Consider the following 20,100-nt stretch of genomic DNA (forward strand, 5'->3'; position numbering starts at 1 on the left):
TAGCACTCTGATACTTTAAATAACTTGCTCAAGGTCACATGTTTCAGATGTGGGACTTGGACCTTGCCAATCTTCCTGAGTACAGTATAAGTTTATGAAAAATAAATAGAAAATAGATAATTTGGCAAGGAGATTTAGAAGGGAAGCTACTATCAAAGGAAGGAGTCAGGAAAGGTCTTGTGCAGAAAGAAGTGCTTGAGCTGAATTTTTGAAGAAAACTTCTGATACTCATCCAATCATGAGAAACAAAGCAGCATGGTGTCAGGGGAGGCCTAGAATATAGGAATTTACCATTGATAACTCCCATAGATCCAATTGTAAAGTTCCTTTTTATCTCTGTAAGTTAGGAGAAGTAGGAAATATTGGTCAGAAACAAGAAGCAGTATTCAATCAAGCACTCTATGATTTGTTATTTCTACTACAGAAAGCAAGACTTTTCTTCATCACTCTTAACACGTATGGAACGTTGCTTGTGGTACTTTTTTATTTCCTTTAAAATTTTTTTATGGTATTTTTCTAAATTCATGCAGAGGTAGTTTTCAACATTCACCTTAGTAAAACTTTGTGTTCCAATATTTTTTTCTCTCAAGACAACAAACTGATATAGGTTAAATGTGCAATTCTTCTAAATGTATTTCATATTCCTCATGCTGCTCAAGAAAAATCAGATAAAAAGAGGAAAATACTTGAGAAAGAAAAAAAAAAACAAGCAAACAAAAAGATAAAACTATTACGCTGTGATCCACATTCAGTCTCCATAGTTTTCCCTCATATGCAGATAGCTCTCTCCATCACAAATCTATTGGAATTACCTCATTGTTGAAAAAAGCCAAGGCCTTCATAGTTGACCATACACAATCTTGTTGTTCTTATGTACATTGTCCTCTTGGTTCTGCTCATTTCAGTCAGCATCAGTTCATGTAAGTCTTTCAGCCTGCTCATATTGATTATCTTTTACTCATATAGAGTAACAGCCTGGCACAGGCTGAAAGAAGATCTGAGTTCATGCTTGTCTCTGACTTCAGAAAGGCTGTATGACTCTGGGCAAGTCAATGCTTTAGGCATCTGTAGGAGATATAGAGTCAGAATTGGTTGGGAGGGAGTCCTCTATGCTAACGTAATCACAAGTTGAGTTCCTGTCCTCCCTTTGTTTTGCATTGCCAATATCGCCCAACATATCCCTCCCTTCTCTGCCTCCTACAGAATAATCCTTCTAACAAAAATATGAATTTTTTTTAATTCAGTAAAAAGTAATTAACACCATGGAACCCATCCTGCATCACTAAACAGAACTTCTAAGTCCAGCACTCCGTTCCAAGTTCCAGTACTTGGCTGTGTTAAATTCTTAATCTGGCACATAGAACCTCTCCATCCACTCCTTGCCAACTCCTGAAGGTTATCATAATACATTAACCAGTATGCCACGGGGCAAGGTCACCAGTCATCCATGCTCTGTTGCTTACACATATGTCTGGGTTTTGAAAAGCTAATTGGGAAGATGTTAATGTGGGTGCCATTGAAAAGATTAATTGAACACATACATATGTCCTCCTATTAAAGGTATTCGTTAGAGTCAGCAAATTTGCTTGTTATCTGAAGCACCAATGAGCCATAATATTGTATCATAAAATGAGAAAGCAAGTTATTTATTTGCGATTAACAAAATTAAAAATTGAATCAATCAGCAGCACTTAAGGAAAATTGACCCATGTAGCAATATACCTTGTTTCATCCACAGTGTAGCTTGCATCTGAATGACAATTCCAGTCCTGACCTCAGAAAATGCGATGACAGCTCATACATCATCAAGGACTTGGTTTATCCATTTGTTTGCTTCCCCCCTCCCCCAACTATAAAGTCCAAAATTAATCAGCGAATCAATAATACCATTTAATTGCCTACCATGTGCTAAACACTGCGCTTGGAATGGAAAGATTAAAAATGGGATACGCACTGATCTCAAATAAGAAAACCAAACACTCACATATGAATATATCTAAACACACATAAGTGTGTATTCGTATGTGTGTGCATGTAACACAATAAATACAAGATAATTATTTCAGAGAAGATACTAGCAGCTGAGGATTAGGGGAAAAACAGGAAAGATTTCATAAAGTGGAGCTGGAGCTGAGTTGTAAAGCATATTAAGCATTCTAAGGCTCTGAGGGGTGGTCTATGGGGCAAAAAAAAAAAAAAGATAGAGGGATGCTTTGTTTTATAATCCAAAAGGGCCACTCTGGACTTTAGAGCTCATCTAACCTAACCTCCTCCTTTTACAGATGAGGCTCAGACAGACTTGCCCAGTTAGCGCCTGCAGCCAGGTCTTCCTGACTCTGTCCCATGTTCTAGCACACCATACTTCCTTTCTCTATCAGAACATGATTCAGATGGAGATCATCTTTTAATCACTACACTGTCATTATGTTACTGAAAAGGAAGGATGGGAAAGGAATCGGCAAATCTAGTAGCCCCCGAGCTCTTCATTTTAGCTTCTCTAATTTTCCTGTCTTTCTAGGTTCTTTCTGGCATCTCGAAGCAGCCCAGCTGCTCTCATGAATTCTAGCTTGGTCTGCACGGGGACATGTCCCTTTGATCCTGGTTCAGCCCAGACTGGGTTATCCCTGTCTTGCTAATGCTCCCAGAGAATGGAGCCTGGTCTCCCTCACAGTTTCTGAATCCTAGCACAAGATACATAGATGCCACTGGGCCCATTACTTCCTCTCAGAGCCATCTGCAAAATGCTGGGGCTGGACTTGATCATGACTCTAAGGTCCTTTCTTCTATAGACGACACTGCCAGTTCATGGAGATATCCCTCTACAGATTCCTAAGAGCCTTTTTGATTGAATCCAGGCTGCCATTACTATTTACTACCAAACTTATGCTCTTAAAAGTTGGGAGTCAAAAGTAGCCTTGAGAAGCATCTATACCATCTCTATTGTTTTAGAGATCAGATCCAGAGAGGGCATGTAATTTTCCCACTGTCATAGCCAGTCAATATAGGCTAATAACAATTTTGGTTTGCCTCAGGCACTTACTAGTTGTATGTTCTATCATAGATGTTACTTGACCTCTTTCTAAACCTCAGTTTCTTTATCTATAAAAGGACAACCTCTTCCTAAGTCATCTAATTCTTTTTCATATTTTTCATAGGTCTAATGTAAGAAACAACAGTTTGCTTTTTGTTTTATGTTTAAATCTCCGGTGTATATATCAAACTTTTAAAAATATATTCTTGATATAGTTTGAATCATTCATTCAATAAATACATATTCAGCTCTCTCTTTTTTCCATATACATGTATGTATACATGTACATATATATGTAAATGTATATATATATATGTATATATACGTGTGTGTTTGTGAATTAAAGTCCCAATTAAAATCCCACTTTCTGCTAGCCTCCTCCAGCCCCTCTTTATTCTAGTGCCTTCGCTTTTAAATTATTTCCTATTTATCCTGTATATTGCTTAATTTGTATAAATGTGTTTGCCTGTTGTCTCCCTATTAGATCATAAGCTTCTTGAGAACAGAGATTTTTTTTTTGCTTTTTTTTTTAATCCCCATCATTTAGTACAGTGCCTAAAACATAGCAGGCACTTAATAAAAGTTGATTGGTTGAATTTTAATATAATTGATTTCCATTGGAATCCTATGCATTTTATCTTATGGATTTAAAAGTCTTCTTCTGAAAAAATAATCTGTGGGCTTCTGAAGAATAACATGGGGGTCCAGCCTTGAAATCAGGAGGCCCTGAGTTCAAATCTGGCTTCAGACACTTAACACATTCTAGCTGTGTGATTCTGGGCAAGTCACTTTACTTCAATTGCCTCAGCAAAAAAAAAAAAATAAAATAAAATAAAATAACTTGAAGGTCCATGACACCAAAAAGGTTAAAAAGCACTAATCCAGCTTCCTTATTTCCTACAGAAGGCTAATGAGGTGCTCTCTACCTTCATTGACATCTTTCTCCTTACTGTAGCTAACTCTGGTTACTCTGCTAAACTCTTCTGTGGATTTAGGCCCATCAGTACCTGCCATATTCAGATCTCTTGACTTTCATGGCTTCTTCCAAGTCCCTTTTCTTGCTGATTTCTATTGCTCTCCCAAGTCTACTTCATAAATGCCTGGTGCCTCTTTTACCCCTTCATTTTGTCTGTAGCTTCTTCTCTTAAATAAAGGTATCTTTTGGCAAAGATGGGGAAAAGAACCCAAATTTTGTAACATCCCAGAAGTGATTGTGGTACCCAAAGAAACGAATGAACTGTTCTAAGGGGTTGCTAGCCCAGTGTTCTTCCCATTCTGTCACTTATTTTCAGAGAATCAGGTTTGCCTAGGCAAGTGTGTCCTTAATGATTAGGGCTCACCTGTGACTTCATTAGTATAAATGTCCTAATGAGGAAACCCATGGTTTACTCACTTGACTTAGAGGATAGAGCAGAGCACAGAGAGTTTGATTGATTTCTCCAAGGTCCCACAAGTAGGATGCTTCAAAAGTGAACCTTGGACCCAGATCTTCCTGGGAGGGGTCAGTTTTCTTGGAAAAGACACCAGAGTAGTTTGCCTTTTCCTTCTGCTCATTTTACAGATGAGGAAACCAAGGTAAACAAGGTTGAGTGACTTGTCCAGGGTCACACAACTAGTAAGTGTCTAAGGGCAGATTTGAAGTCGTATCTTCCTGACTCCAGAGCAGGTCCTCTGTCCATACTGAGCAACCTAACTACCACCCATGTCTTAACCCCACTAATCCCACTGAGGACAAATTTTCTGTTGCTTAAAGCAACCCTTCAGCCCAGCCGCTTGATTTTACAGATGTGAAAAAGGAGGTCACATGTAGAAAGCTCCTGACTTCCACAGAGTTTCATTGACAGAAAGTGGCAGAGTCTGGAGAAGAAGCCAGGTTTCCTGCCTCCAACCATATCACATGCTTCCATTCTGCCGTCAATGGTGGCACCCACCAGTGTCACTTGTCCTTCCCAGACCCTTGTGGAATCAACTTTCATCTGGGACTTCTGTTTCACATGTTGAAAGCTGCCAAGGAATTTTCCTTTTATTTCTATTCCAGAATTTTATTTTTGAGACAGTAAAATAAAAACTAAAAACGACTGAAGGTTGAGATATTTTTAATGATTTTAGAGAAGTATTCAATTAAAATGTGGGTCTGTAAATGGCAGGAGGAAAATCTTCCTAAAGCCATAGTCAGCACCCAGCACTATTTATAATAAACTCACATTTATCCAGCATATTATGGTTTGCAAAGGGCCTTACTACCTTCCATTTGAGCCTTCAACAAGCCTGTGAAGTAAGGACTACAGCTATCACCACCCCATTTTACAAATAAGGAAACTGAGGCTGGGAGAAAAGGTAACTAATTGTACACTTGGACTTGCCACAACTAAGCTTGCTCTTCTTAGTTTCATGGATATATCTCTAGTCACTATCACCCAACTACTTCATTCGGGCTAATCTCAATTTGTTCTATTGATCTGGAATATTGCGGCCTGGGTTTAGCATGATGGCTGATGCTTAGTAGGCACTTACTTGTACTCTTCTTCTTTTTTTTTTTTGCTGAGGCAATTAGGGTTAAGTGACTTCTTGCCCAGGGTTGCACAGGTATGGCTTCTCAGGAAGGGAGATGAAAAGCACCAAAGGGAAATGGAGATTGCTGGTGGGTTTCTGGGCTGAAGGGTCTTACTAGAAACAGGTATGCACAAACCCATCAGCTTAAGAGGTATTACACAAACACATAGCAATAAAGCAGAGACTATTAGTGATGACTCTCCCCACAGTGCAGGCTCAATGTGGTGTAACAAACATGAATTGTACAAGCAAGTAGTGATATAACAAACAATATAAATCAACATGGTATTGTAAAGGATTTCCAGAAATCCTTGAAGGAGGGTATGTAAACATCAGTCACACATATGTCTCCTTTAGCAGCCAAAACTAAGCTATTATCCTTTGCTTCACGTGTCAGGGAATCCAATGATTCCTGCAGTTTTTGAAGTCCTGCAACAGTCTTATTATTTCTCAGAGAATCCAGTGAACCATGAGGGTTTTCAAGTGCTACAACAGTCTTATCATGTTTCAGAGATTCCTGAGGGTTTTCAAGTCCAACAATAGTTGTATCATGTCTCAGAAAATCCAATGATTCATGAGGGTTTTTGAAGTCCTACAATAGTCTTTCATATCTCAGGGATTCCAATGATTCCTGAGGGTTTTCAAGTCCAACAACAGTTGTATCACATCTCAGAGAATCCAATGATTCCTGAGGGTTTTGAAATCCTACAATAGTGTTATCATGTCTCGGGGATTCCAATGATTCCTAAGGGTTTTCAAGTCCAACAACAGTTGTATCACGTCTCAGAGAATCCAATGATTCCTGAGGGTTTTGAAGTCCAACAGTTTTTGATGTCCATGAGTCAAATGCCATAACTGCCATGCTCTTTCAGTGGTGGGCACAATTAGTGACAGAACCACCCAATGCTTCTTGGGTCTTCTCCTTCATTTCAAGGGTCTGCTTTGTCTCTCTCCGAAGGACAAAATGGGTATGGCTCATTAACACCCATATGATTCCTTTTCCATCTGTAGAAATACAAACAAACCCTCTTCCCCCAAGCAGTTACGCTATCTGGTCCCTTCCATTCACCACTTTCTGGGACTCTCCACATGACCTGGCAATTATCTAAAGACAGTGGAGCTGCTCGCACTGGACACTGCCCTTCCAGTGGGTTATAAAACCTGTCAAGGTTTAGAATTGTATAGTACATTGAGATTTAGAAAATGCTTTTGGTGTTGTTGCTATTGTTTTAGGAATAATAATGGCTACTTTTATGTAGCACTTTAAGCATTGTAAAGCACTTTATATGTGTTTTTGCAATTGATAGAGCATTATTATGAACAAAAATTTATTTTTCTATCCCATTTCCCCTCCTCCCTCTTAAAGAAAGACAGATACAGAGAGACAGAAACACAGAAAGAGGGGAGGGAGGGAGGGAGGAAGAAACTCCTAACCAATAAGCATAGCCAAGCAAAACAAATTCTTGTATTAGCCATGTCCAAAACTATAAAGCTCATTCTGTATCGTGAATCCAAATCCTCTTCTGTGGGTAGCCTGCTGCATCATCCCTTCTCTGGTTGGTCATTGCATCGATCAGGGCCCTTAAGACTTTCAAAACTGTTTGTTTTTACAATGGTGTTATTTTATAAGTTACTCTACTCATTCTTCTTATTTCATCTCACATCAGTTCAGATAAATTACTGCAGGTTTCTCTGAAACTATCCTATCCCTTTGGCATTTCTTTTTCCATAATAGTATTCCATTATATGTGTATTCCATAATTTGTTCAGCCATTCCCCAGTGGATAGACACTGCCCTAGTTTCTAGTTCTTTGTCACCGCAAAATTAGCTGATGTAAATATTTTTGTATATATGAGCCTTTTCTCCTTCCTTTGATGGGCCTGATAATGGTATCAGTAAATCAAAAAGATATGCTCGTTTTAGTGACTTTTGGTACAAAATTCCAAATTGCTTTTCCAAATGGCTCAATCAATTCCCAGCTTGACCAGAATGTATTAAGATGTCTTCCCTCACCTCCTTTAACTCTTCCAACATGTCCATTTCCCTTCCTTTTGATAGGTATAAGAATCTCAGGATTGCTTTAATTTACATTCCTCTAATTAGTAAACATTTATATTATTATTATAGTTTTGGTTTCTTCCTTTGAGAACTGCTTCTCTCTCTCCTTTGTGCAAAATGCTTTATATACATTCTTATTTTATCCTCAGCAGTTCTATGAAATAGGAACTAGATTCTCCTCATTTTACATGAGGGGAAACTGAGTCTGAAACAGATTAAATTACTTGCCCAGGATAACACAACTAGTAAATGTCTGAAGTAGGATTTGAGTTGACTCTTCCTATGTCAATTTTTCTGTTATATCATCTAGCTGCCTATTTATAACTTAATTTCGTAATTTAGACATGCAGTGATCACATAGAGTTATCTCATGAATGCACACCTCTCGCATGTGCAAAACATTATTATGTGTCTACCTCTTTAGAACACCTTAGTTAAAGTTTATAGCCCCAGTGTCCACTAGCACCTGGAAACTAGAAATTCAGAGTTCTTTTAAATAACATTTAGTCTTCCAAAGTAAGGATTCCAATTATTTCTAACATGTTTATAAATGGCAGTCTCCAACTCTATTCCCACACTTTTCTCTTCTCTTCTCTTCTTTCTTTTTCTCTTTCTCTTTCTCTTTCTTTCTCTTTCTCTTTCTCTTTCTCTCTCTCTCTCTCTCTCTCTCTCTCTCTCTCTCTCTCTCTCTCTCTCTCTCTCTCTCTCTCTCTCTCTCTCTCTCTCTCTCTCTCTCTCTCTGCCTCACTCCCTCCCTCCCTCCCTCCCTCCCTGAGGCAATTGGGGTTAAGTGACTTGCCCAGGGTCACACAGCTAGGAAGGGTTAAATGTCTGGGGTCAGATTTGAACTCAGATCCTCTTGACTTCAGGGCTGGTGCTCTATCCACTATACCACCTAGCTGCCCCAACTCCCATACTTTTCATTGTCCTATTTGGATGTTTTCCATTTTTTTTATACCTTTCTATTTTAAAAAAAAATTATGAAATACTCAATGTTGAATAACAGTACAACCACTCGTTCTTCTGCTTCTACTTTTTTCACTCTGCATTATTTGATTAAGACCTTTCTATATTTTCCATATTTTCCATACTTGTTGGTCTTAATTGCCCGGTAGTATTCCACTACCTTATTGTACCACAATTTATTAAACCATTATCCTAATTGAATGTTTCCTTTGCTTCCAATTATTTTTTAATTAAAATATCGCTATGAAAATCTTTGAACAAATAGCACAATTTTGTCCTTGATTACACTATCTGAATATATTCCCATCTATGGATAATATTAGATTAAAGTGTATGATTTATTTTGGATTACTTGCCATCTGAGAGAGATATGGGGACAATTTGGAGCACAACATTTTGCAAGGGTCAATGTTGTTAAAATATAAATGTGTATGTTTTGAAAATAAAATGCTTTAATAAAAAAAAAGGGTATGATTGTTTGGGTAACTTTTGTTATGTGAGAACAGAATGCTTTCCAGAAATATTCTACATATTTGTAGTTTTCCCAGTAGTGAATTAGTATGTCTCTCTACAACTTTACCAGTATTGACTTACATTTCTTTTCATTATTTTTTGATGATTTTCTGAATATGTCATGATATCCTTCTAGAGGGAAAGCTCATCTTGTACTGACTCTGATGGAACTCTGATTTTTAACATTGATCCATCTAGAGAAAGATTGCTTTGGTTTGCTGTCTCTAAGTCAGTTTAAAGCTTCTCTGGTGTGTCTTCCTGAACCCATTTAGGGTGATCTTGGCAAATACTCTAAGAGTGGTTTGCCATTTCCTTCTCCAGAGGAGGAAACTGAGATAAACAAAGTTAAGTGACTTGCCCAGGATCACTTAGTTACTAAGTGTCTGAGGCTGGACTTGAACTCAATTCTTCCTAAATCAAGGCCTGTTGCTTCATCAGCTGCACTTCCTAAGGAAGTCAGTTCCTTATTAAAGCAAAACAGTTCATCTCTGGATTCCATGAAGACTCAATTGTTTAATGTTTCATTTATTCAGAGCTTACTTGAAGTTAAGTACATACTGACTATATGACCCTGGAAACTCATTTAACCTCTAAGTGTCCCCAAGGGCAACTTTTAGATTATGAGTCAGAATAGTTGCTCATAAGTCTTGGCTGAAGAAGTTTCTTTAATCCAAACTAATTAAAACCATTAAATCACTGGTCCAAATTTTATATACATATATAAGTGCGTGTGTATATGTGTGTATGTATATGTGTATTATAAATATATATAGTCATACTTTTTGCATAGAGCAGTACTTTCCAGATATGTCCAGTGGCCTTCTAACAAATACTAAGGATTACTTGAGAGAAAATATAAGTATTCCGTATCCATACATAGTCCCTTAGTCTTCATCTCTTCAAGAAAAAGAGAAGCTGCATGTCTTTAACTCTCCTCAGGACCAAGATCAATTATTATAATTATCTGGTTTGGGTTTTTTTTTCTCAATAAATTATTTTTTGTTTCTATGTATTATTATAGTCATTGTATATACTTTCCCTTAGTTTCTCTGCTTTTCTTCTCTTTGCATCAGTTCATATTAATTTTCCCATCTTTCCCAGAATCTCTTATTCTCTATTTCCTACAAAGGGCTAGAATATTCATTATGTTTATATTCCACAATTTGTCAGGCATCCCCCAATCCAAGGGCACCAGTCTGCTTAATTTACAAATGAGGAAAAGGAAGTCCATCACATTTATCATGTACACCACCCCAGATTAGCCATTCAACCTTTCTTCTTTACCTTGGTCCCTTCATCTATGCTCTCATCTATGATTGTAGCAAGCCAGCATTTATTAAGCACTTACTGTGTGCCAGGGATGCAAAGAAAGGCAGAAGTCCCTGCCTTCAAGGAGTTTAGATTCTAACGGAAGGGATGGCTAGCAAACAGCTGCTTATCTACAGATAGAGAGCTGGACGTCACCGAAGAGGTTAGGACCCAAAGGTACTGACAAGACCAGGGAAGGGCTGGCTTCCTGCTGAAGGCAGGATTTAAGCTGAGTCTTGAAAAGAAAGTCTTGCAGCTACTTGGCAACAAAACCAGGTCTAGGACCTAAGTTCCCGGTTCATCCTAGCTCTGTGTTCCTTATACCCATTGTGGTTGGTTAGGAGGGATGCTGAAGGACCCAGGGACCTCACTGGTCTTACATAGTCAAAGTATGAACTTGGGGAATGGTACTTCCCTTAAATTGGTAAAGCAGGTGAGTGTGTGTGTGTGTGTGTGTGTGTGTGTGTGTGTGTGTGTGTGTATGTGTGTTTGTGTGTGACAAAGAGAGAAGAGATAAAAAGAGAAAGGTAAGGAGAGAGTTGCTGCTCTTGTCAACTTGTCTTCCTTTTCCTTGTGCAAAAATAAACTATGCCTCAAGGAACCCCATAGATAGCCCAAGAAGATTTCTTTGAATGTCATTTGGGGTAAGGGGGCTCTTTTTGAAATGGTTACTTGTCATCTTGGGGGCCTGCAGGTTTAGGATTCATTCGCACTAGTTAAAAGAAACAGGGCAGTCCCCTAGAGAGGGCACCAAAGAACTCCCCCTCAAATCCAGGCTGTGTCACTCACTGCTCGTCAGGCCCAGCTCAACTTGCCTGGGCCAAGATTCTTATGTATTTCCAAAAGCCGCATTCCTGTAAAATACTTTCTGTGTTTGGTTTCCCTACCCTGATGTCCAGTCATTCAGCAAGCATTCTTAAACACCTACTACGTGCCAAGCCCAATGCACTAGGTGCTGGGGAGACAAAACCCCCAAAACCCAACCTAAATGTGTTAAACCAGCCTTATTTAATTGTTCCTTCTGAGGGATCGGGCAGCAAATAAAGATCCAAAGTCACCAAGCTAAAAATTAGGGGGAAAAATTGTGAAAACATAAACTTTACCTCCCCACTTGGCTCTGATGCATTCTCTGTCTCTATTTCTCTGTCTCTGTCTCTCTCTGGTTCTTTGTCTGTGTGTGTGTCTCTGTTTTTCTGTCTTTTGTTTCAATGTCTCTCTCTCTCTCTCTCTCTCTCTCTCTCTCTCTCTCTCTCTCTCTCTCTCTCTCAATCTCTCTCTTTCTCTTCCTCACCCTCTCTCTTCTCCTTCCTCTCTGACACACACTTTCTCTGTCTCTGTCTCTCTGTCTCTCTATCTCTCTATCTCTCTCTTCCCCCATTTCTGTCTGTCTCTATCTTTCTTTCTCCAATTCCCTTCAGGTCTGGGAGGAGCCAGGGCTTCAAATGCCAACATGATTGCTGGCAAGAGAATGGATCTGGAAGGGAAAGTGGGCCAGCAGGCCCTCTGGGAGAAGAAGGTGAAATTGGGGACAAGTTTAGCCAAACTAGGATGTCTGAGCCCTCTGAAATCATTCAAAAGTACTAATAATCCAAAGAAATGAACTTCACAATGTTTTATATCTCCCTTTGCCCATCCCACCCCCCAGTGGTTACCTTCCCAAATAAGTTAGTCTTAGATTAGTTGTCTTGTTAGTTGATTTTTTTTTTTTTTTTTTTGTCATATGGGTAAAGACGTCAAGCAGCCGGTTATGTAAATGGCCTGACTAATATTTCATTCCATTCAGTTGAACAAGCATTTGTGGGCTCTAGAATATACCAGCTTCTGTCAAAACATGACAAAACCAAGATTATTCCAATCCTCGGGGAGCTTCCATTCTAGCAAGGCGTGAAAGCACGCACACAGCAAAGTAAATGGCAAATATCTAAGTATACTTTGAGGGACATAAAGAAAGGTTGTATGTAGGAGGTGGCCCTTACGATGATGCAAAGACTAAGTAATGGACTTTTTGTTCTGTTTTAGATTTTTACTTTGTTAGCCTTACATATGGGGAGCAGGTGGAGGAAATACAAGACCAGTAATCCACACACCCATTAACCCTCAACTGGATATTATCAATTACAAGCATTTATTAATGCCCGGCATTAGAGTAGGCCCTGAAGAATGCCTGCCATCTAGGGGAGGGGGTGGAGGGAAGGAGGGGAAAAATTCGGAACAGAAGGGAGTACAAGGGAAAATGTTGTTAAAAAAAAAATTACCTATGCATATGTACTGTCAAAAAAAAATGTTATAATTATAAAATTAATTTAAAAAAAAAAAAAGAGTAGTCCCTGAAGAGACAGAGACAGAAGCAAAAGGCCCTGCCCTCAAAGCATTTCCCTTCTAGCCAAGGAGACACCATGTCCCCGACCCAAATGGGATCATGAAGACTCAAGTCATGACTGAAAAATGCAGGAGGTGGCATGTAAACTATCTTGAAGGAATCTAAAGACTTCATATTTTGTAAAGAAATTCAAGCCCACTAACCTGTAAAGACAGAACTACAGATGACATTATGTCCATTTAGCAGATGAGGAAACTGATCAGCTTTGGCTAACATCAAAAGGTAGATCAATCCTGTTGCTTGTGTCCAGCACACCAAGATGCCTTCTGTGTGAAGCAAATAACCTGGGTATGGGTGATTGAATGTCAATGGGGGTGGGAGAGAAAAAGGAAGGAGAGCCCTGGGATAGAAAAATGGGACTAATGTACTTTCTATGAACTGAATCAGGCTTTGTTTCTGTATCCAAGTGCCCGCAGGACTTTCTGAGCCCTAGCAGGGCTTGGACAACTGACAGACAGTCATTTTATGTGATGACTGACAACATGTGATCCTGTTAGCCTTTAAGAGGGTGTTAAACTCCGCAGTTGCTGTGGCAGTGTGGGGCAGCAGCCAGTTGACACAAGGCTCCACAACTCGACCAAATCGCGCTCTGTTAAGACCATGGGCCAAGCTGTTTTATGGAAACCACCGTAAAAAGACCCATATTAAAGTAATAATTGGTTATTCTATTTTTAAAGAGTCAACGCAGACCACTTAAGGGAGCTGTTTTACAAGACCAAGGCATTAGGATGAGTTAATAGTCAACCCTATCTTCTCTAGCCAAAACTTAACCAAGAAAGGAAGATTTCTCACTTCCCAGAAATCTTTAAAAACCAAGATCCTCAAGTAGAAAAGTAAATGCAGCAACCCCTCCCCTTTAAAGAATCCCAAATATTTCCTCATTCCTCCTAGTCTAGCCGGCTAAAGGAGAGTGGTTGGATTCGCTGAGCCACACTGGATCCAACACCTTGGGGAGCAGCTGCCAGCTCCCCCTTTAGAGCTACAGCAAAATCGTTTCCCCATCAGCTTTGCAAGTTAAGCGATAGTTTTCAAAATCACTCAGCTGCCCATCGTGGCAGACCGAGGAAACTTCCTGGGCTAAGATTGTCACCCATTTCCAAAACTTAGATTTTTGGTGATTCCTTCCCTGAAAATATCCTTAGCCTCAAACCTTTGACCTGAACAAAATAATCTTGAAAACAAATCTGGCAGGGGCCTCTTTTATTCATTCATTCGAGAAGTATTTATTAAGAGGCTACTATTTCCCAAAACTGTGTTTGTTCTAGTGACAGGGAATGCAAAGACAAAACATAAAATAATCTGTCTTCTCAAAGAACTTACATTCCACTGGGGGATGCTATATCAATAGTAATAACTGCTATCTATATGACGAGAGTTTTTTAAGCTTTGCAGAGTAGTCTACAAACAAGAGCTCATTGAAGTCCCACAGCAACCCTGTGGAGTGGGAACTGGAGGCATTATTATCCCTTTTTCACAGATTAGAAAAGCAGCTCAGAGAGGATGACTGCTTCCATGTAAGGCCAGCTAAGAGGGGAAGGAACCTCCTAGGTCACCTTATCCAGTTCCCACATTTTCAGGTGAAGAAGCTGAATCTTAGAGAAATGAGTTGGATTTGCCCTCAGATCCTATGAGTCCAACCTCAGGGCTTTGCTCAGGGGCAAAGCTCAACCCTCCCATCCATACTCACAGGGCACCCAGACTTACTGTTAAGTCCTGGACCACTCTTTATAACCCCATCTGGGAAAATTTTGCCAGATCCTCGAATGATATTCCAACTCATTCTCCAGCTGACTAAACCGAGGCAAACAGGGTTAAGGGACTTGTTCAAGGTCATACAGCTAGTCAGTTTCTGAGATGGGATCTGAACTCAGTGCTTTCGAACTCCAGACCTGGCTGCAGGGCAACCTAGCTCTCCACTGGGCACAGAAAGACACAGTTACACAAAACAGGGCAGAGGAAAGGCCTTCCCCTAAGAAGGGGCCCCAGGGCTGAGAGGCATTCTCAGGAACAGAGGTGAGGAGAGAGTACATTTGCTATCAGGGGCCAGGCAGGGGATGGAGTGCGCCAGGAGCAAGCCAACAGTTTCTTTCCTTGCAGAAGTCATGCATTTCCCATGAGAAGCAGGGGAGGAAAGCTTGGGCAGCAACAGGTTCGGCTCTTGAACTTTGAAAGGGGATGGGGCATGGGGGGAAGCAAGCAGGAGAGGAAGCCGCCAGGAGGATGGTGGGTGGAAGGGGAAATGATGGAGAACACGGAGCGCTCGTCATCCGGGTTCCCAAACTGGAGATTCCAACATGGGGCCACTCGGAGACTTCAGGAGGCTTCGGTTTGGGGGGATTCCCGGCACCCAACCGGGGCTAGGAGAAAGAGCGCTTGGAGGGCCAGACGCGTTAAGGGCACGTGAAGTCCTAGGCTCAGGCCCTCGGTCAGGGATCCTACGAGTCTGGCTAAAGCCTGGCGCCCGGGGATTGCCTTCTTTGACCAGGGACCTCGCGGTCCCCCACGCCCCGAGCTCGAGCTGTGGCCCCACTCTCTCCCACGGTGCGTGCGTGCGTGTGCCTCCGTGTGCAGATGTGGTGCATCCCCAGAGCGGCTGACACTTGGAGAGCCGGGCAGGGAAGGCTGGCCACGGAGGGGGAAGTGCCGGGATGCCGAGCGCCTCCTCTCCGGAGGGCCCCCTCCCCCGCCCGCTGTCTGTCTCCCCCGCTCTCCAGGCCCCATCTCGGGCCGGCCCCTGAATCCCTCAGCCTTGCTCCCACCCCTATCCCAGCTGCAGCGAAAACCGGGAGGAGCGGACTGCGAGCCTGAAACGCCCAGGCCCGGGTCTGGGCATGCTCCGTGTCGGACCGGCTCTGGGTGCCAGGAAGGAGCTTTCCCTCCGCTGCCGGCCCATGCCTCGAGGGCTCCGGCTGCTGCCGCTCCGCCGGGCATGAGCCAGGGCTGGGGCAGCCGGAGGGAGGAGGAGGAAGAGGAGGAGAAGGGAGAGCCGGGAGCCTAGGCTGGCCGCGAGGCGGAGCCAAGCCCGGGAGAGCCGAATCAGCGGCGGCCCCAGCCCAGGTCCCAGCCCCGTGGGCAGGCGCGGGAGGAAGCCCACGCAGGCGATGCTCCTGCGCCGGACTTGCTGGGGAGCCGGGGGTGCGGGCGCCGGGCACCACAGGGGGCAGGGCGGGGGCAGGAGAGAGCAAGACGGGGCCAAGCCCCACCCCACTTGCGGCTCACTCTCATACAAAGTCAGTCTTGGTCTTAGTTGTAAGCACTGAATGACCCACCCCCGCCCCCCCAGGCTTGTCATGGAGGGGAGGGGGGAAATGAGAAAAGGAGGGGCAACTGTAGCGGCTGCAAAATCCCAAACTAGCGGCTGCCCCGCCGCCCGTGCCCCTTCCCCTCTCAGACCCTGTAAAAGTGTTGGCTCGGGAAAGATTGTGAGTGTGTGTGTGTGTGTGTGTGTGTGTGTGTGTGTGTGAGTGCGTGTGTGTGTGTGTGCGTGCCTTAGAGGAGGGGGTCGCAGAGGAGCTCCAATGGGAAACTGTAAGAAGCAGCTCCCCGCTCCCCCGGCCCCCTCCCCCTTCATTAAAAGTCTCCGAGCGTCCATTGCTGTGCATCCAGCTCTCCGTCTCTTTCTGGTCCTCAGGAAGGACTGGCAGGGGGCGGGGTGGGGTGGGGGGAGGACTGGGTGGGGTGAGGAAGGAAACCCCCACGCCTCCGCTCTCCGCCCGGGTGCCCCTTCCCAAGTGGAGTCCTGAGCAGCCGGACCGGACTCTGGGCTGTTCCGGTCTGCTCCGGCCGGGGTCAGGAGTAGGGGCGGGGGGCGGGGAGAGGAGGAGACTTGGTTTCCCCGGGCAGGCGGCGGCGGCAGCAGCGGCCGCCGGGGAGGAGGCTCGCTCCCGGTGGATGCCCAGCTCGGGGCTCGTTCTGCCCGGGATTTCTTTCTCCCTCTCACTGTGTCTTCCTCTCTGCTCTCGCCCAGGATTACCGAGAGGATGGGATGGATTTAGCCAGTGACGCTTGCAGCAGCAGCCGCTCCAGCTCCCGCTCCAACTCCAGCAAAGTGACCCCGTGCTCCGAGTGCAAATCCTCCTCGTCGCCCTCCTCCTCCTCCTCCCCCGGCAGCCTGGACTTGGTGGCTGCCCTGGAGGACTATGAGGAGGAGGAGAGTTTCCCGGTCTATCGGAAGAAGGTGATTGATGAGTGGGAAGAAGAAGAGGACGAGGAGGAAGAGGAGGAGGAAGAAGAGGAGGACAACCACCGGGGCTACGGGGACTACAGGCACACCGCCGGGCGCGAGCGCTATGAAAAGCCGGCCAACGGGAGGGGTCACGCCAAGGAGCTGGGGGGGGTGAAGCCCCCCACCTCCGGCAAGAGCACCGGCGGCTGCGGCGGCGGCACCGGCGCCCGGGGCGCCGTCATGCCGCCCCCGATCCCCAACGGCAACCTCCAGCCCCCTCCGGACCTCAGGCACAACGGCAACGTGGTGCTGGCCGACCAGCCCGGACACCGGGGAGGCCGCCCCGCCCCCCTGCAGAAAGGCCGGCCTGCGGGGGGGAGGCCGGGCGGCCCGGGCTCCGGGCACCCCTTGGACGGAGGGACTTGTGGCAAGGAGGAGCCGCAGCTCCCCACCATGGACTGGGAGGCTTTGGAAAGGCATCTGGCCGGCTTACAGTTCCAGGAGCAGGAGGGGCGCAACCAGGGCCACGCCAAGCCAAACTCCACCTCGGTAAGTTGCCGCCGATGGGTGAGCTCGGCCCATTCATTCTGCCGCCTCCCCCGCCCCCTCCCAGCCTCCGCTCACTCCCGAGCTGTCGGGCCTTCGGGTGGGGACCGGGGAGGAGGGGGAGGGAGGGAGGGCCGCGCAAAGTCTGGGATTCGGGAAGCAGCCACTCATCCTCGGTCTGGACTTTTGCCGGCGAGAGCGACGATGTTGGGGGGAGGGGGTGTTGAGTCACCCGGGGCGCTGCTCGGCACCTACACCCTGTGCGGCTGGGTGGTGGCGGCTCGTGCGCCGGCCGTCCCCACCGGTGCCCCGAGCCGGCAGGAAGGCACCTCGCCCTTCTCCCGCGCGCCCAGGCGCCCGCGGGGGCTCTCCTGAGACGGACGCTATTGTTCGGGAGAAAGTGCCCTGCCCCGCCGCCGGGAGAGGGCTACGCGTGCCTTTCCGGGAGTCAGGCTCTGCCTCCCGGCTGCTAACGGGCCGTCTCCCGTCCTTCCCGGAGGCGGCTGCCTCGAATTCAGGAAACCCAGACGAGGGGGAGGAGTATGGGAAGGAAGGAGGAGGAGGGAGAGGAGGAGAGCCGCTGAAGGGAGCATCCGTAACCGGAATCCTGGGCAGGCTCGCACATGTCCCGCGGCCTTTTTGCTCCCCCAGAGGAGGGCGGGTAGCGGCCGCTTTAAGGGCGCCGGGGCTCCCACCTCTCATCGTTTGGAGCCCGGGCACCGGTTGCCATTTAAAATCATTAACGATGCCCTCCCCTGCAACCGAGGGGCAGAGATTAAATGAGCTGCTGTGCGTGACAGCTGGAAGGAAGCGGCAGAAACGCTGGCCTTGCAGGTAGCATTTTCAGCCTCCAGGGCCCCGGGCGAGTGGAAATTGGGTGCGTGCACTTCTGACACCGGGGCCAGGATGGTAGCTGCGCTTCCCAGAAAGAACCGGAGCCGTTGGGGAGGGGGCGCCTTTCGCGGGGGCTCTGCCGGCACGAGCCATTGCCTGGACTCCCTGGAGAACGTGCATATTAAATGAACATAACATAAAAAATGTTTTAATTATGGCTGTGGAGTTTACCACGGCCATGCTCCTCTTTGTGACTTGAAGACATGGAATCTTTCCATCAAAGCCAAATACTCCCGCTTGTTCTGAAATGGCACAGCCCCCCTCCTCCCCCCTTCTGTCTCTCTCCTCTGCTTCTCTCTCTCCCCCTGTCTCTCTGCTCTATCTCTCTCCCTTCCCTCCCCCCCTCCTTTTCCTATCTCTCTGTCTCTCTCTGTCTCTCTGTCTCTCTGTGTGTCTCTTTCTCTGTCTCTCCCTCTCTCTCTGTCTCTATCTCCCTCCCTTACCTCCCCCCCCCTCTTTTTCCTATCTCCCTGTCTCTCTCTCTGTCTGTTTCTCTCTCTGTATCTTTGTCTCTCTGTGTGTCTGTCTCTTCCTCTCTCTCCCCCTGTCTCTCTGCTCTATCTCTCTCCCTTCGGTCCCCCTCTCTTTTTCTATCTCTCTTTACCTCCCCCTCCTTTTCCTATCTCTCTGTCTCTCTCTGTCTCTCTGTCTGTCTCTGTCTCTCCCTCTCTCTCCCCCTGTCTCTATCTCCCTCCCTTACCTCCCCCTTCCTTTCCCTATCTCTCTGTCTCTCTCTGTCTGTTTCTCTCTGTATCTCTCTCTCTCTGTGTCTGTCTCTCCCTCTCTCTCCCCCTGTCTCTATCTCCCTCCCTTACCTCCCCCTTCCTTTCCCTATCTCTCTGTCTCTCTCTGTCTGTTTCTCTCTGTATCTCTCTCTCTGTGTGTCTGTCTCTCCCTCTCTCTCCCCCTGTCTCTATCTCCCTCCCTTACCTCCCCCTTCCTTTCCCTATCTCTCTGTCTCTCTCTGTCTGTTTCTCTCTGTATCTCTCTCTCTGTGTGTCTCTCTCCCTCTCTCTCCCCCTGTCTCTATCTCCCTCCCTTACCTCCCCCTTCCTTTCCCTATCTCTCTGTCTCTCTCTGTCTGTTTCTCTCTGTATCTCTGTCTCTCTGTGTGTCTGTCTCTCCCTCTCTCTCCCCCTGTCTCTATCTCCCTCCCTTACCTCCCCCCTCCTTTCCCTATCTCTCTGTCTCTCTCTGTGTCTGTCTCTCTCTGTGTGTGTCTCTGTCTCTCTCTCTCTCATCCTTCACAGAGAAAATATCTTCCAGGCCTTCTGTGACAGTGAAGGGACAGCTTTTTATTGACTGTTGTATCCGTGGTGATGACATTTGTGCGATCCAGGGCCACTTGCAATTTTGATATTTAGAAATGTGGGCATCCATCAGCACGGGGCCTGTGCTTCGATGCTTGTTGACAGTGGGTTTATTGCAAGTGGACTAAGTCTGTTCACAAGCTGAACTTATGACTAAGATTGGAGTCCCAGAGAGAAGTTGTTCAATATGGTGGTGGTTGTTATGTTGTTAGGAGAAAGCAGCTGGGGAAAATGAGAGGAAGCGATTATTGGTTTAGTGCTGGAAGGGATTTAGGATGTCCTGTAATCCCAGGATTCAAAGAACTAGAGTTGGAGGGGGATTTGGAGGCCAGCTAGTTCCTCTCCTTCATTTTACAGGTGGGAAAACAGAAGCCC

The 20,100-nt window shown here is 45.3% G+C and overlaps 1 protein-coding gene across 5 annotated transcripts in view; it reads left to right on the plus strand.

Moving 5' to 3' along the window:
* The window catches only part of SCHIP1 (schwannomin interacting protein 1), a 768,598-nt gene that overhangs the window by 590,557 nt on the left and 157,941 nt on the right, over positions 1–20,100 (plus strand). For 4 of the 5 annotated variants that reach the window (XM_074298086.1, XM_074298087.1, XM_074298088.1 and 1 more), the window contains one exon: positions 16,778–17,524. In XM_074298086.1, coding sequence (XP_074154187.1) covers positions 16,778–17,524 — 747 coding nt within the window. Of the gene's footprint in view, positions 1–16,777; positions 17,525–20,100 lie in introns of those variants that run through there. The other variant, XM_074298092.1, reaches the window with a different exon arrangement.

This window comes from Sminthopsis crassicaudata, chromosome 3 (genome assembly GCF_048593235.1).
Source record: "Sminthopsis crassicaudata isolate SCR6 chromosome 3, ASM4859323v1, whole genome shotgun sequence".
Classification (NCBI taxonomy): domain Eukaryota; kingdom Metazoa; phylum Chordata; class Mammalia; order Dasyuromorphia; family Dasyuridae; genus Sminthopsis; species Sminthopsis crassicaudata.